Source organism: Chiloscyllium plagiosum, chromosome 9 (genome assembly GCF_004010195.1).
Source record: "Chiloscyllium plagiosum isolate BGI_BamShark_2017 chromosome 9, ASM401019v2, whole genome shotgun sequence".
Taxonomy (NCBI): Eukaryota; Metazoa; Chordata; class Chondrichthyes; order Orectolobiformes; family Hemiscylliidae; genus Chiloscyllium; species Chiloscyllium plagiosum.
In genome coordinates this window covers 88,172,346-88,186,407 of record NC_057718.1, presented here as the reverse complement: position 1 = coordinate 88,186,407, position 14,062 = coordinate 88,172,346, and the positions used below count along the sequence as shown (strand labels likewise).

The following is a 14,062-nucleotide window of genomic DNA, read 5'->3' as shown; positions in this document are numbered from 1 at the left end:
CTTACTAAAGAACCAGAAGGAAAACGAAGTTTTTTTTTCCTCTCAGCAATTTATAATGATCAGACAGATGCACCCTGCCTTAGAAGCTGATGGAAGCAGATTCAATACAAATTTTCAAAATGGAATTTGAACAGTAACTTGGAAAAGAAAACATGTGCAGGCTAAGAGCAGTGAACAAGATTACTGGAGCTGATACGGGGATCATGAGCTGAACAGCCCCTTCCTGGTCTATATAATACCATAGTAGAACTGTATGAATTATAAAATTCATGAACTAACAGAGAGGAAAGGAAACTGGGTTAAACTTGTGATAAATAAATGTTTAAACAATCAGCAATTTACATTTTGAACATAATGATGAAAACTCACCTCTGCTGCCATCTTTTTGACCTCCAATATATCATTATCGGTAATCTAATGGGAAAATAATCATTTTTTTAAAAAATTGGATGTGGCAGGGGATATTAAAATCACCTGTCAGAAAACATGCACAAACCACAAACACAACTTCACCTGAAAATTATAAAACAAGGTGATGGAGCATTGGGATGGTGATTATTCAATATACAGAATATCACATACTTACCTATATCTAATTCAATAAAAGTTTGCTTCTGAATTACAGAGTATAAAATTTCTGTAATCAAGAAACATGGTCGGTTTCTATTGGAAATAAATACACTATGGTGAGACAGATCACCCCTTCCTTTTTCAACCCTAAAGCTTAGACAATAATGAAAACGAGTCATTTTATTAACATGTACATGTGTCAAAAGTGGTTCAGTGAGTAAAACTTTTATCTCAAAATCAGAAGATCTTGGGTTCAAGCCCCACTCCAGAAATTAGTTATCTACACTGTAGAGGGGTTCATCTTCCAAATTAAAAGTAAACTAATGTACAAAGGTAGCCATGAAACTGTTGAACTGTCATATAAAATCCCAAGTTTCACTGCTGCCCTCACGTGGTCTGGCCTAAGTGTAACTCCAGTTCCATAACCAACACAGTGGCTCTTAATTGCCGTTTGAAGTGATCCAGAAAACCATTCAAAGGTAACTTTGGATGAGTAAAAAACGATCAGCTTTCAATAACAGCAACAATATGGTTCTGTGACCAAATTAAATCATGGACCAGGGTGGGACGGGCTAAAAACAGAATCCATTTTCTGATTGTTGACCAAAAAGAAACTTAAAAGTAAATTTGAATGTAACTTGAAAACAAACCTGAACAATGGCCAGTCCCGGGTGAAAGCGCGGCTCAGTTTTCTGTAAATCTGCCAATTCTGTTTTACAATTCAGGATTATTTGCCTAAGGGAGAGTTCAACAGAAATATTCAGTTAGCTTTAACAGTATTCATAATCAGAGAAAAATAAGTCTTGCATCAACAATTAAATGCACAACACACCTTTCAAGAAATTGGGCTTATTTACCTTTCAATCAATGTACTAACTTAATCCACACCTTTGACTGTATCTACACAATTGTAGTGTAAACACACTGTACAAATTTAGAATTGGTATCTAGAAGTAATTCTTTACTCCCCTGAAGTTGCAGTCAGAATGTTGTTTGCTTCCAATGTAGATTACAACTTTAATGCTGGTGGGAAATGAAAAATCTCACACAGATAATATTCTATTGTAAAAGTACTACATAGACAAATAAGTTAAGATAGATTTTAAATCGCTACTCTTGGAATGTCAGAAGTCCCATTAAAAGCTTATATTTACAATGGTCACCATTGTTGATTGTTCCCCTATATCATAAATACCCAGGGTTGGGTGGGGGGGGGGGGGGGGGGGGGGGGCAAGAGATGTATCCCTTCCACTGCACCTCTAACCCCCACATACCCTTATCCAACCTTAACTACATTCCTGGTTGGAAGAACTGGTCATGCCCACGCTGCATTTCCCACATTAACAGCGATTCCAGTTCAATAGTAGTTAACTGGATGTAAAGCACTTGAGGTCATGACCAGAAGGATATAAATGTAAACTATTTCAATCTCTTTCCCTGTTAAAGAAATCGCTTTTGCAATCTTCTTTGCAATGATAATGATTTGCTTTAAGGGGAAGTATGCTTTTTATTACACAATTACTTGGTCAAGGGAACCCTGTCTAACCTCCAACCACCAGCACTAAACTCTCAATTTGCCAATGGAAAATCTAATCACTGACCAAATGTACAGCTTTGTTCCGTGTTCCTAAATCTCCTCTACTTCTTCCTCAAGGCAAATCCAACTCACTCTTCAACTAGTCAGCTGTCCCTTGATTCAAAGATGGTGCCTGAGATTTGCATGTTTTTACCATGGGTTTTCATGAACAAGCTGATTTTTGAATTTCAACTTCGGGTTCACAAGATGTTCCAGGAAGCAACTAGATTGCAATGCAGGATTTGCTTCAGTTTTTCAATAAAAAATAAAATGCTAGAGAAACAGATGTAGAGGTGTTGGTGTTGGACTGGGATGGACAAAGTTAAAAATCACAACACTAGGTTACAGTCCAACAAATTTATTTGGAAGTACAGAGTTAACATGGAGTCCAATATGACTTCTCTGAAGCACTGAGGGGGTTGGAAAAATAATGAGAGTTTATGCTGTTGGAGAAAGATGGAGATAAAATGATAAATGATTTTATTGTCATGTGAATTTTACAGCAAGAATACAATAAAATACACTAAGAAGCTTTCATTTGTCACCACAATCTGTCACCATTTTGAATAATTAAAGAATAAGAATTTAAAAAAAAAGCTTAAAGACAGTCCATCAGTACTGAGTCAGTTTATCAGCAAAGAGGCTTGCACCACCATCCTTCCTCAACCACTTCGCTGTCGTCTACACCAGACCCAACCAATGAAGTTGTCGATCTTCAGGCACCATCATTTAGAGCTGGGCTGATACTCCTCCGCCGCCACCTTGCCACTGCCTGCACCAGACCAACCCACATCAGAGTTGCATCTCTCACTGCTTGGCCTGTCTCAATGTCACTGCGATGTCCTTCTGCCATCATCAGCACTGGACACAACTAACAAAGTCGTCAATCCTCAGGTGCCATCTTTCCCCACTGGGCCTACCACACTGACGAGGTAATGGTGAAAGAGAGACAGTCAGAGAAAAGTTACACGGCAAGGAATTTAGGAATCAGATATCTAGAACAAAAGACAATTGGAGCAAATATGATTATAAAGAACAAAAAGCAATGGTCCAGTGTAGATGTTAATAGACTATAAGTCAGCTCTGACAAAGCGAGAACACAAAAACAAGATACAGACACTAGAGAAAGAAAATACACAATAGAGGACATGTTTCACGGTCTGAATTTGTTGAACTCAATGTTGAGGAGCTGTTCCTTGAGTTGGGATGAGCTCCACTGGAATAGTGCATCAGTCATTCTTAGTATAGAAATGTAAGCACAAGAGCAATCTGGGAGGGAGAGGAGTTGATAGGGTGATAGAGGGGTGAAGCAGTGTCACAGACAGAACTCCTCTGAAACACTGATGGTCAACAGTCACTTTGGTCTGCTTCCTTTTCATTCCTTGTTTGCAACCACTCTTTATTGAAATGCTAAGCAAGCAGAAGGTGAGAATTCTGCATGCAGACTGAGTGGAGATGTTCTGCAAGGTGTTCATTCAGTATGCATTTGGTCTACACAATGAAGATGAGGCTCTAGTGTGAAAACAGTTGCCTATATTGAATGAAGTACAAGTAAACTACAGCTTTGCCAAAAGGTGCTGCAATGCCTTGGACAGTGAGAGAAGATAAAAAGCCCAGTGTTACATTTTCTGTGATTGCATGGGAAGATGCTCTGGGAGGGAGAGGAATCATTAGAGTGACACAGGTTTGGACCAGTGTATCACAGAGGGAACAACCCCTTTGGACAGTTTAGACGATTTGGTCTGCTTCGTTTCCTTTCTTGATGAAGGGCTCCAGACCGAAAAGTCGATTTTCCTGCTCCTCGGATGCTGCCTGACCTGCTGTGCTTTTCCAGCAACGCACTCTCAACTCTCATTTCCAACATCTGCAGACCTTACTGTCTCCACATCATTAAGATTTTGAGACTGAAAACATCATGGCACTTAAGTGGTCAAATTATCACTACTTTGAATGGTAAACTTCTTCCAATCATTAAAATCAGTGCCCCAATCCTCCAAAAAGACCTTCAAAGTATCTCTGGAGCATTTCTTCCACTTTGCCTGGAATGTTGACTTTTTGAGAGTGGAGTTGAAAAGTGTGGTGCTGGAAAAACACAGCAGGCAGGCAGCATCTGAGGAGCAGGAGAATCGACGTTTTGGGCATTAGCCCTTCTTCAGGAATGAGGCTGGTGTGCCAAGCGGGCTGAGATAAAAGGTGGGGAGGGAATTTGGGGGAGGGGGGCTGAGAATACGATAGGTGGAAGGAGGTGAGGGCGAGGGTGATAGGCCGGAGAGGGGGTGGGGGCAGAAAGGTTGGGAAGAAGATTGCAGGTCAAGAGAACGGTGCTGAATTCAGGGGTTGGGACTGAGATAAGGTGGGGGGAGTGGAAATGAGGAAACTGGAGAAATCTACATTCATCCCATGTGGTTGGAGGGTTCCTAGGCGGAAGATGAGGCGCTCTTCCTCCAGGCGTCGTGTGGCCAGGGTCTGGTGATGGAGGAGGACAAGGACCTGCATGTCCTTGGCGGAGTGAGAGGGGGAGTTAAAGTGTTCAGCCACAGGGCAGTTGGGTTGGTTGGTGCGGGTGTCCCAGAGGTGTTCCCTGAAACGTTCTGCAAGTAGGTGGTGTGTGGACCTGACGAGGGTGTCACGGAGGGAGTGGTCTCTCCGGAACCCTGATAGGGGTGGGAAATATATCCCTGGTGGTGGAGTCTGTTTGGAGGTAGCAGAAATGATGGAGGATGATACAATGTATCCGGAGGTTGGTGGGGTGGAAGGTGAGGACCAGTGGGGTTCTGTCCTGGTGGCAATTGGAGTGGCGGAGTTAAAGGGAAGAGGTGCAGGAAGTGGAGGAGATGCAGTGAAGTGCATCATCGACCACGTCAGAGGGGAAATTGCGGTCTTTGAAGGAGGCCATTTGGGCTGTTCGGTAGTGGGATTGGTCCTCTTGGGAGCAGATGCGGCGGACGCGAAGGAATTGGGAATATGGGATCTCCTCCACTTCCTGCACTTTCCACCTCATCTCCTCCACTTCCCGTACCTCCGCCCTTGAACCCTACCTCTCCAACCGCAACAAGGTCCTGACCTTCCACCCCACCAATCTCCAGATACACTACATCATCTTCTGCCTTTTCCAACAACAAACAGACTCCACTACCAGCTATATATTTCCCTCCCCATCTCTATCTGCATTTTGGAGAGGCCATTCTTTCTGTGCCTCCCTTGTTAGGTTCATGCCCCCCACCAACCCACCCTCCCCTCCTGGCACCTTCCCCTGCCATTGCATGAAGTTCAAAACCTGCGCCCAAACCTCCCTCCTCACCTCCATCCAAGGCCCCAAACCATCCTTCAATATCTGACAGAAATGTACCTGTCCTACCACACACGTCATCTGCTGCATCTGTTGTATCTGATGTGGTCTCCTCTACATTGGGGAGACAAGACGCCAACTGGCAAATCATTTCTAGGACAACCTCCCACTCTGCCAAACACATGCAGGTCCTGGGCCTCCTCCATCACCAAACCCTAGCCACTCAATGCCTGGATGAAGAACACCTATTCTTCCTTATTGGGACCCTGACCTGCAATCTTATTCCCGACCTCTCTGCCCCCACCCCTTCTCCAGCCCATCACCTTCACCTCCTTCCACCTATCATATTCCCAGCGCCCCTCCCACAAATCCCCCCCACCTTTTATCTCAGCCCGCTTGGCACACCAGCCTCATTCCTTAAGAAGGGTGTATGCCAGAAACGTCGACTCTCCTGCTTTCGGAAGCTGCCTGGCCTGATGTGCTTTTCCAGCTCCACACTTTTCAACTCTGGTCTCCAGCATCTGCACTCCTCACTTTCTCCTTTTTGAGAGTTGAGAAAACACCTGCCTAGTCTATCAAAAGTTGATTTTGTCTGAATGATTGTGAAGCCAACTTCAAGGAGGAAACTAAATGCTTGTTCCACTGGATCCAAAAGAATGTGGTAGAAGCAATGTTGAAGAATCTTTTTGCACTCGTGATTCTTCATCTACAAGAAATAGGTCAGCTATTCCTCTGTGAAAGACATTCAATCTAAATTCTGCTTAACCCCTTCCACATAAGCAAGAAATCATGCATCAATAATCAGCATTGATTTCACTCTCTGCATCAGACTGACCAAGGATCTTTGCATGGGAACTCAAATCCTCCCCTCTTACCCATGGCTCCAGACTCACTCCCCTTTAAACCTGCTCTTTCTTCCCTCAGATCTCTTTCACTTCTTGGTTCCCCTTTCATCGCTCTGTTCTTCTGCAGATCTCTACAACCTTTTCCTGGACTCCTTTAAATCATGTCCTGACCTCGATAGCCTTTCTGTTCTTAATTCCACTAATTAACTCAGTCGCTACACCCTTTTAACTCTTATCTACTCCTAAACATCCTTCCTACTATCCCAGCAGCTTTTTAACATTTCCATTCCAACACACTATCTTCCCAGGACCCTTTTAAAATGTTCGAGGAGAAAGTGAGGACTGCAGATGCTGGAGATCAAAGTTGAAACTTTATTGCTGGAACAGCACAGCAGGTCAGGCAGCATCCAGGGAACAGGAGATTCGACGTTTCGGGCACAGGCCCTTCTTCAGGAATGAGCAGAGAGTGTTCAGCAGGAGAAGATAAAAGGTAGGGAGGGGGGACTTGGAGGAGAATGTTCCCTTCCACTTCCCTGAGCCATCTTAATGTAAGAGCATAAGAAACATAAGCCAGGAGTAGACTATTTGCTCCTTCATACCTACACCACATTCAATGCAATCACAGCTGGTCTTCTTCCTCAATTCCACTTTCCCTCAATATCCCTTTATCCCTCTATTCCAAACTCCACAAACTTCTCAATGACAGTGTTCTTTGCCTTGGGAATGCCAACGTTTGCTTACACATCTGAGTCCTAAATGTGGAAACAGCTCATTCTAGGCGATCCATTCTAAGATGCAATCCAGTGAATATCTGTTACACTCCCTCTAACAGAAATATTTTCTACTTTAAAGGTCAAGATTGTGCACAATTCTATAGGTATGGTCTCACCAAACCCAAATGCAACTGCAGGAAGTCTTCTTCACTCTTTCTTAATGGGTCGTCATACCTGCGTGTTAACTTCATACAAAAGGACCACCAAAGTTCCTTTGAGTACCAGCATTTCCTAGTCTTTCACAATTTAAAAAAAAGTGCTTTGCTATTTTTCCATCCAAAGTGGCTGACTTCACACTTCTCTCAATGACATCACATTGTTGCCCACTCACTGTTCACATCCTCTACATTCATGTCACAGCTTGCTCTTTTGTCTATCACACAATCTCCTAACCATACCTGCCCGATGGAATTCCTTTAACCACCTCCTTACCACCATGTGGAATCTTTTAATGCTTTGTTCTCACCCACTAAAAAGCCTCCACACTCTTTGCCCACCATCCGCCCAGGACCTTTTAGTGTTCTTCTCTTGCCATTCTGGGCTGCTGGAACCTCCTTTCTTCCCTTTCCCCAGTTCCCTTTAACCCAGCCTCTTCTAATGCACAGATCCCTTAAACTGCCTTCTCCCTATCCAGCATGCACCTTTAAACCACTCTCTCCCAGGCTCCTTGAAACATCCTCTCCTCACCTGAGCCTCTCTCGCCATTGCCCCAGAGTCCTTTAACACTTCACTGTAGCCCACACTCGGATCCCTTTCTCCACACACCCAAAACCCCTTTAAATCTGTATTACCGCACACCCAGAATCATTCAAACACCCCCCCCACTTCGCCACATCCAAACCCACTTGACCCTCATTCCTCCAGCACCAGAACCCTGCAAACCACCTCTCACTCCCTCACCGGGTTCTCTTTAACCCCCTTTTAATTTCCATCTTTACTCCCCAGATTCCAACACCCACCTCCTCCCGGGCTCTATCTTCCAGCTTCCCCATCCCGGGATCTTCCCCAACCCGAGAAGACCGTTCAAGCGGTCCCCTCACACTTCCCCCTAACCGCCATCTCTCAGTCCCTCTGCCCCAGGTCACACCGGAAAGGTCCCAGGCTTACCTAACGCTCCTCTTCACCCTGGTACCGGATCCCGGTGCCAGTTCATCCTTGATGCCGATGGCCGGTAACCGTTGAGCACAGCCCCGGAGGCCGGCCGGCAGCCCACACCAGGTGACTCCGCCGGCTGTGACCGCCGCCGCTGCCCCCCGGCCTCTCGTTGCTAACGACATCCACATGGTTCAACCTCGAGCTCGCGGCGAACAAAAAACTGAAGTAGCTCGAGCTTGCGCACCCGAGACTAAACCGGCCCCATTTCCCGCCGCTTCAGCGGTGGACACACCCCCATCCCGCCTCTGGCCACGCCCCCTCGCTCCTAGTCCCGCCCGCTGGACCTCCCCTCCGCCATCAACACCAGCCCTTATTCACGCCTCCTCCTCTCGCACTTAGCCGCGCCTCCTCCGTCGCCTTTCCGCGCCCTCTAACCTCAAGTCCGCGCACTATTCCCTACCTTGACCCCGCCCTAATCCCAAACTCCGCCCGTGACCACACCCTCTAGCCCCTGGTCACGCCCACCACCAGGGGAATTGGGTGAGTGGCCGGAAACAGAGGGCGATGGTTAAAGGATGTTTTTGTGACCGGAAACCTGTGTCCAGTGGCCCCTTCCTGTCTGCAGTTTGTCTAAATGATTTGCACTTGAATTTCGTCGGGTTGATCAGGAAATTTACAGCTGATACAAAAGGGTGGTAGACAGTGAGCCTGAATATAGCCTGAGATTACAGGAGGATTTAGACAGGCTGATAGTGGCAAAAGAAATTCAACTGAATAAATGTGAAGTGGTGCAGTTGGGGAAGGACAAACCCTTGTTCTAGAATCAACATTAAAGGAGGGACGTGATTGCACTGGAGGTGGTGCAGAGGAGATTTACCTTGATGATGCCAGGGCTGTACAGGTTTACGCACAACGAGAGATAGGATAAACTTGTGTTGCTTCCAATGAACAGAGGAGACTGAGGGAGGACATGATTGAGATATTAGATTCTATGATTAGATTCTCTACAGTATGGAAACAGGCCCTTCGGCCCAACAAGTCCATACTGCCCCTCTGAAGAGAAACCCACCCAAACCCATTCCCCTACCTGCTATTTACCCCTGACTAATACACCTAACATTGTGAGCAATTTAGCAAGGCCAATTCACCTGACCTGCACATCTTTGGATTGTGGGAGGAAACCGGAGCACTCAGAGGAAACCCAAGCAGATACAGGGAGAATGTGAAAACTCCACAGAGACAGGTGGGAATCAAACCCAGGACCCTGGTGCTGTGAGGCAGCAGTGCTAACCACTGAGCCACTGTGCTGCCCATATATAGAATTATAAGTGGCATAGACAGGAAGAAAAGTTGTTTTCCCTTGGTGGATGGATCAATGACCGGAGACATAGATTAGTTAAGGGGCGGAAGGTTAAGAGGAGGTGTGAGGAATATATATTTTTCCCAGAGGATGATGGGAATCTGGATCTCACTTCATAATGATATGAAGTCAATAAGACCATAGAAACAGGAATTAGGCTATTTAGCCCATCGAGTGTGCTCCACCATTGGATCATGGTTGGTAGAGTTTTCAAACCCATTTTCACACTTTCTCCCCATAAACCTTTGATCCCTTGGTAATCAAGAACATATCTATTTCTGTCTTAAAAATACTCAATGACCTGGCCTCCTCAGATTCACCACTCTAGCTAAAAAAGCTTCTCCTTATCTCCATTCTAAAGGGTCTTCCCTTTACTCTAAGGCTGTGCCCTCAGGTCCTCATCTCTCCTGCCAATGGAAACATCTTCCAACATCCACTCTGTCCAGGCCATTCAGTACTCCGTAAGTTTCAATCAGATCCCTCCTCATCCTTCTAAACTCCATCGCGTATAGTGCCAGAGTCCTCAAACGTTCCTCATATGTTAAGCCTTACATTATTGGGATCATTCTCGTGAACCTCCTCTGGACCCACTCCAGGGATATTACATCCTTCCTGAAGTATGGGGCACAAAATTGCTCACAATACTCTAAATGTGGTCTGTCCAGAGCCTTATAAAGTCTCAGCAGTGCATCCCTGCTTTTATATTCTAGTTCTCTCGAGATGAATGACAACATTGTATTTGCCTTCCTAATTATCAATTCAACCTGCAAGCTAACCTGAAAAGAATCCTGTACGAGGACGCACAAGTCCCTTTGTACTTCAGATTTCTGAATTTTCTCCTCATTTAGAAAATAGTCCATGCCTCTTCTTCCTACCTCACACTTTCCCACATTGTGTTTCAACTGCCAATTCTTAGCCCACACTCCTAACCTGTCTAAATCTTTCTGCAGCTCCCTGCTGCCTCAATACTACCTGCCCCTCCACCTATCTTACGCAGTATTTAGATGTATGTCTTGGTATCTCATGTGCACAAGTAAATGGGCCAAATGTTGGCAAATGGGATTAGTTGGATTTTTTGTCTGGCATGGAACAATGGACTAAAGGCCCTTTTTCTGTGCTGTAGATCTCAGTGATTCTATCCCCATGTGTTCAGCTACCCATTCAATACTGCCAACACCTTCTACCCTCAACAATGCCTCCCCTGATTCTGTTAAAGGAGACCTACACTAGCTTAGCCTCAGCACCAACCAATTCTTCTCAAATCCTAAGCAACTGCTTCAAACTGTTGTCAGCCTCAGAATTGTTTAAAATGTGGTGGATTCATTAGTCTATATTAATCTTAAAACTTCCCAGCATTATTCTGGTGGAACTTGAGTTTCAGAGGCAGTTATTCTTCCTACTGCATATTATATATACTGCTTTATCACAAACTATTCTGATTATTTTTAATTACAAAACCATAAACTACCTTGTAACTGGTCGAAGTTGGTATTCTAGTGCTGCATTTTCTCTGCAGCATTTAAATATTGTTTAAAGTGCACTTATTTAATTTTGCAATCATAGGATCTTACAAAATGCTTAAAAGTTGCTAAACGACCTGTGAACTATGTTCATTGTAGGAAACACAACAGTACACTTGCAAATAATGAGCTTTCATAAACAACAATATGACGATTACTAAATCATTTTCTGATGTTAATTAAAGGATAGAAGTTGGCCAAGACAATGGGAATAATTCCACTGCTCCATTTTAATATAGCAATAATGGATGTTTTATATCAACCTAAAAGGGCAGAAGGGAGCATAGTTTAACATCCTTATCTGAAAGACCGCACCCCTGACACTGCGCTGGAATGCCATCCTTAATTCTTGTTTTAAAGCACTGGAGTGGGACTAGAGACCAGAATCTCATGACCCAGTGGCAGCAATACCAGAACTGAGTCACAGCTGACTTATGAGAGGTATTAAAAGGGTTAGGTAGACTAGTTATCCATTTTGGTAGGATGAAATGTGTAGACTATATCTGAAATGGTGAGAGGTTGGAAAGTGTAGATATACAGAAGAACTTGGGTGTCCTTGTCAATGCATCACTGGAGGCTAACACACAAGTTCATCAGGCAATTAGGAAGGTTCCTGGTATGTAATTCTTTATCACAAGGGGATTTCAGTACATGAGTAGCAAAGTCTTACTTCAGTTGTTTAGATCCTTGTTTAGATTGCACCTGGAGTACTATGTGCAGTTTTTGTCGTCTTACCTTGTGGAGAATATTATTGCCACAGAAGCAGTACAAAAAAGATTATAGTTTTGTTCCCAGGATAGCAGAACTGCCCAATGAAGAGAGATTGGGGAAACTGGATCTATATTTATTCTCTACTGTTTCAAAAAAGGAGAGGTGATCTAATTGAAATTTACAAAATGTATAAAGGATAGGCAAGGTAGATGCAGGTAAGATGATTTCCAGGTTGGGGAATCTACAACCTTGGGATACAGTTTCCAAATTGTGGGGGGGAAAGGCACTTAGAACAAAAATGAGAAATTATTTTTTACTCAGGATCCCACGTGATCTAACTTTACAAACCAGTCTACCATGCGGAACTTTGTTGAAGGTCTTGATAAAGTCCATGTAGACAACGTCTCCTGCTCTGCCCTCATATCCTTCTTGGACATATCCTCAAAACAATTCAACAAAACTGAGGACTGCAGATGCTGGAGATTAGAGTCAAGAGTGTGGTGCTGGAATAGCACAGCAGGTCAGGCAGCATTCGAGAAGCAGGAGAGTCGACGTTTCGGGCAAAAGCCCTTCATCAGGAAATTCAGTCAAGTTTATGAGACACAATTTCCCACACACAAAGCCATGCTGACTATCTCTAACCAGTCCATGCCTTTCCAAATGCACATAAATCCTATCACTCAGACTCCCCTCCAACCACTTACCCACCACTGACTAGGAGAAAGTGAGGACTGCAGATGCTGGAGATCAGAGTCAACAAGTGCAGTGTTGGAAAAGCACAGCAGATCAGGCAGCATCTGAGGAACAGGAGAGTCGACTCACCTGCTCCTCAAATACTGCCTGACCGGCTGTGCCTTTCCAGCACCACACTTTTCGACTCTCACCCACCACTGATATCAGGCGCACTGATCTATAGTTCCCTGGCTTTTTCTTGCAGCCTTACTTAAGTAAAGACACAATATTAGCCATGCTCCAATCCTCCATTACCTCACCTGTGGCTGTAGATAATATAAATATCTCTGCCCGGGGGGCCTATAATTTCTTCCCTAGCTCCCCACAATGTCCTGAAATACACTTGATCAGGTCCCAAGCATTTATCTATCTTTAAGCATTTTAAGACCTCGAGTACCATACCTTCTGCAAGTTAGGTGAATTGACCACGCTAAATTGCCCATAGTGTTCAGGGATGTGTAGGCAAGATGCATTAGTCAGGGGCAAATATTAGGGTAGGGGAATAGATCTGAATGGGTTACTCTTTAGAGGGTCGGTGTGGACTTGTTGGGCCAAAATGGCCTGTTTCCACACTGTAGGGATTCTATGATTCCCTGAAATAATTATATTATGAGCTTCATGAGAGATGAACATTTTCCAAGATGCTTGTAAACCAGAGCAGAGAGAGAGATCCCATCCTATTCTTGGAGAAATCTGCCATTTAAGACAGATTCAGCATTTTAATACGAACTTTGTCTTTTGAAATATTCTGCATTAGACATCACGGGTTTCACCATTTAAAGCAATTAGTCACATGCAGTCTAATTTAATATTCTGCATTCCAGACACAAAATGAGAGAGGAGGCAAACACTTTACTTTTCATTTCTGTCTTCATTCCACAAACAGTTGGTGTAGAATTATGTGATTAAACATTTTGTAGAAGAAGACAGTTTTCAAACAGCAATGCACACTCAGGTTGAGGACTCCTAACTGAACAAGAATCAACTTCATTTATGTGGAACCATTAACATTGTAAAACATTCCAAGATGCTTAATGGTAGTGTTATCGAATAATATTTGACACCAGACTACATAGATATTGGAAAAGTGAGGGAACAACAAAACCTGGCCAGAATTAGATTTATAAGAAGATCTTAAGGAAACACAAAAGTAAGAAAACTGACACCTCCTTTTGGATATTTTCTGATCAACCTTTCCAAAGATGTTATCTCACACATTTAGGGAGCAGGTGGGACATGAATCTAGGCTTCCAGACTCAGATATAGGAGCTTTAGCACTGTGCCATAGGAGTCCTGACATCTCCTCCTAGGACTAGTTCAGTCCTATTCACACCAATTCAGAATTCAACTTCTCAGTTGAACTGGATGTCCTAACTGGATACATGTTGCAGGCGAAGGTGTCTGGAGGTTCGAGGGGGGGGGGGGGGGAGTGGTGGGGAGACTGGCACCAACCAAGGATTGCTGAAGGGAATGGTTTGCAGGGGAAGGTGCCTGGGAGACCAGATGTAAACTCAGCATGTTTTGCCGAGTTTCTCAGCCTACCTGACCTCCCAGTCACCGTCCATTTTAATTCCCCTTCACATTCCCTCTT

At 44.2% G+C, this 14,062-nt stretch overlaps 1 protein-coding gene across 1 annotated transcript in view; it reads right to left on the bottom strand.

Annotated features, from left to right (window-relative positions):
* Window positions 1-8,427, bottom strand: part of mthfd1l (methylenetetrahydrofolate dehydrogenase (NADP+ dependent) 1 like) — a 179,411-nt gene extending 170,984 nt beyond the window's left edge. Inside the window, exons 1-3 of the mRNA XM_043696855.1 lie at window positions 8,161-8,427; window positions 1,221-1,305; window positions 370-414 (exon numbers count right to left, since the gene is read on the bottom strand). Coding sequence (XP_043552790.1) covers window positions 370-414; window positions 1,221-1,305; window positions 8,161-8,336 — 306 coding nt within the window. The 5' untranslated portion in view covers window positions 8,337-8,427. The remainder of the gene's footprint in view (window positions 1-369; window positions 415-1,220; window positions 1,306-8,160) is intronic.
* Between the last annotated feature and the right edge of the window lie 5,635 nt (window positions 8,428-14,062).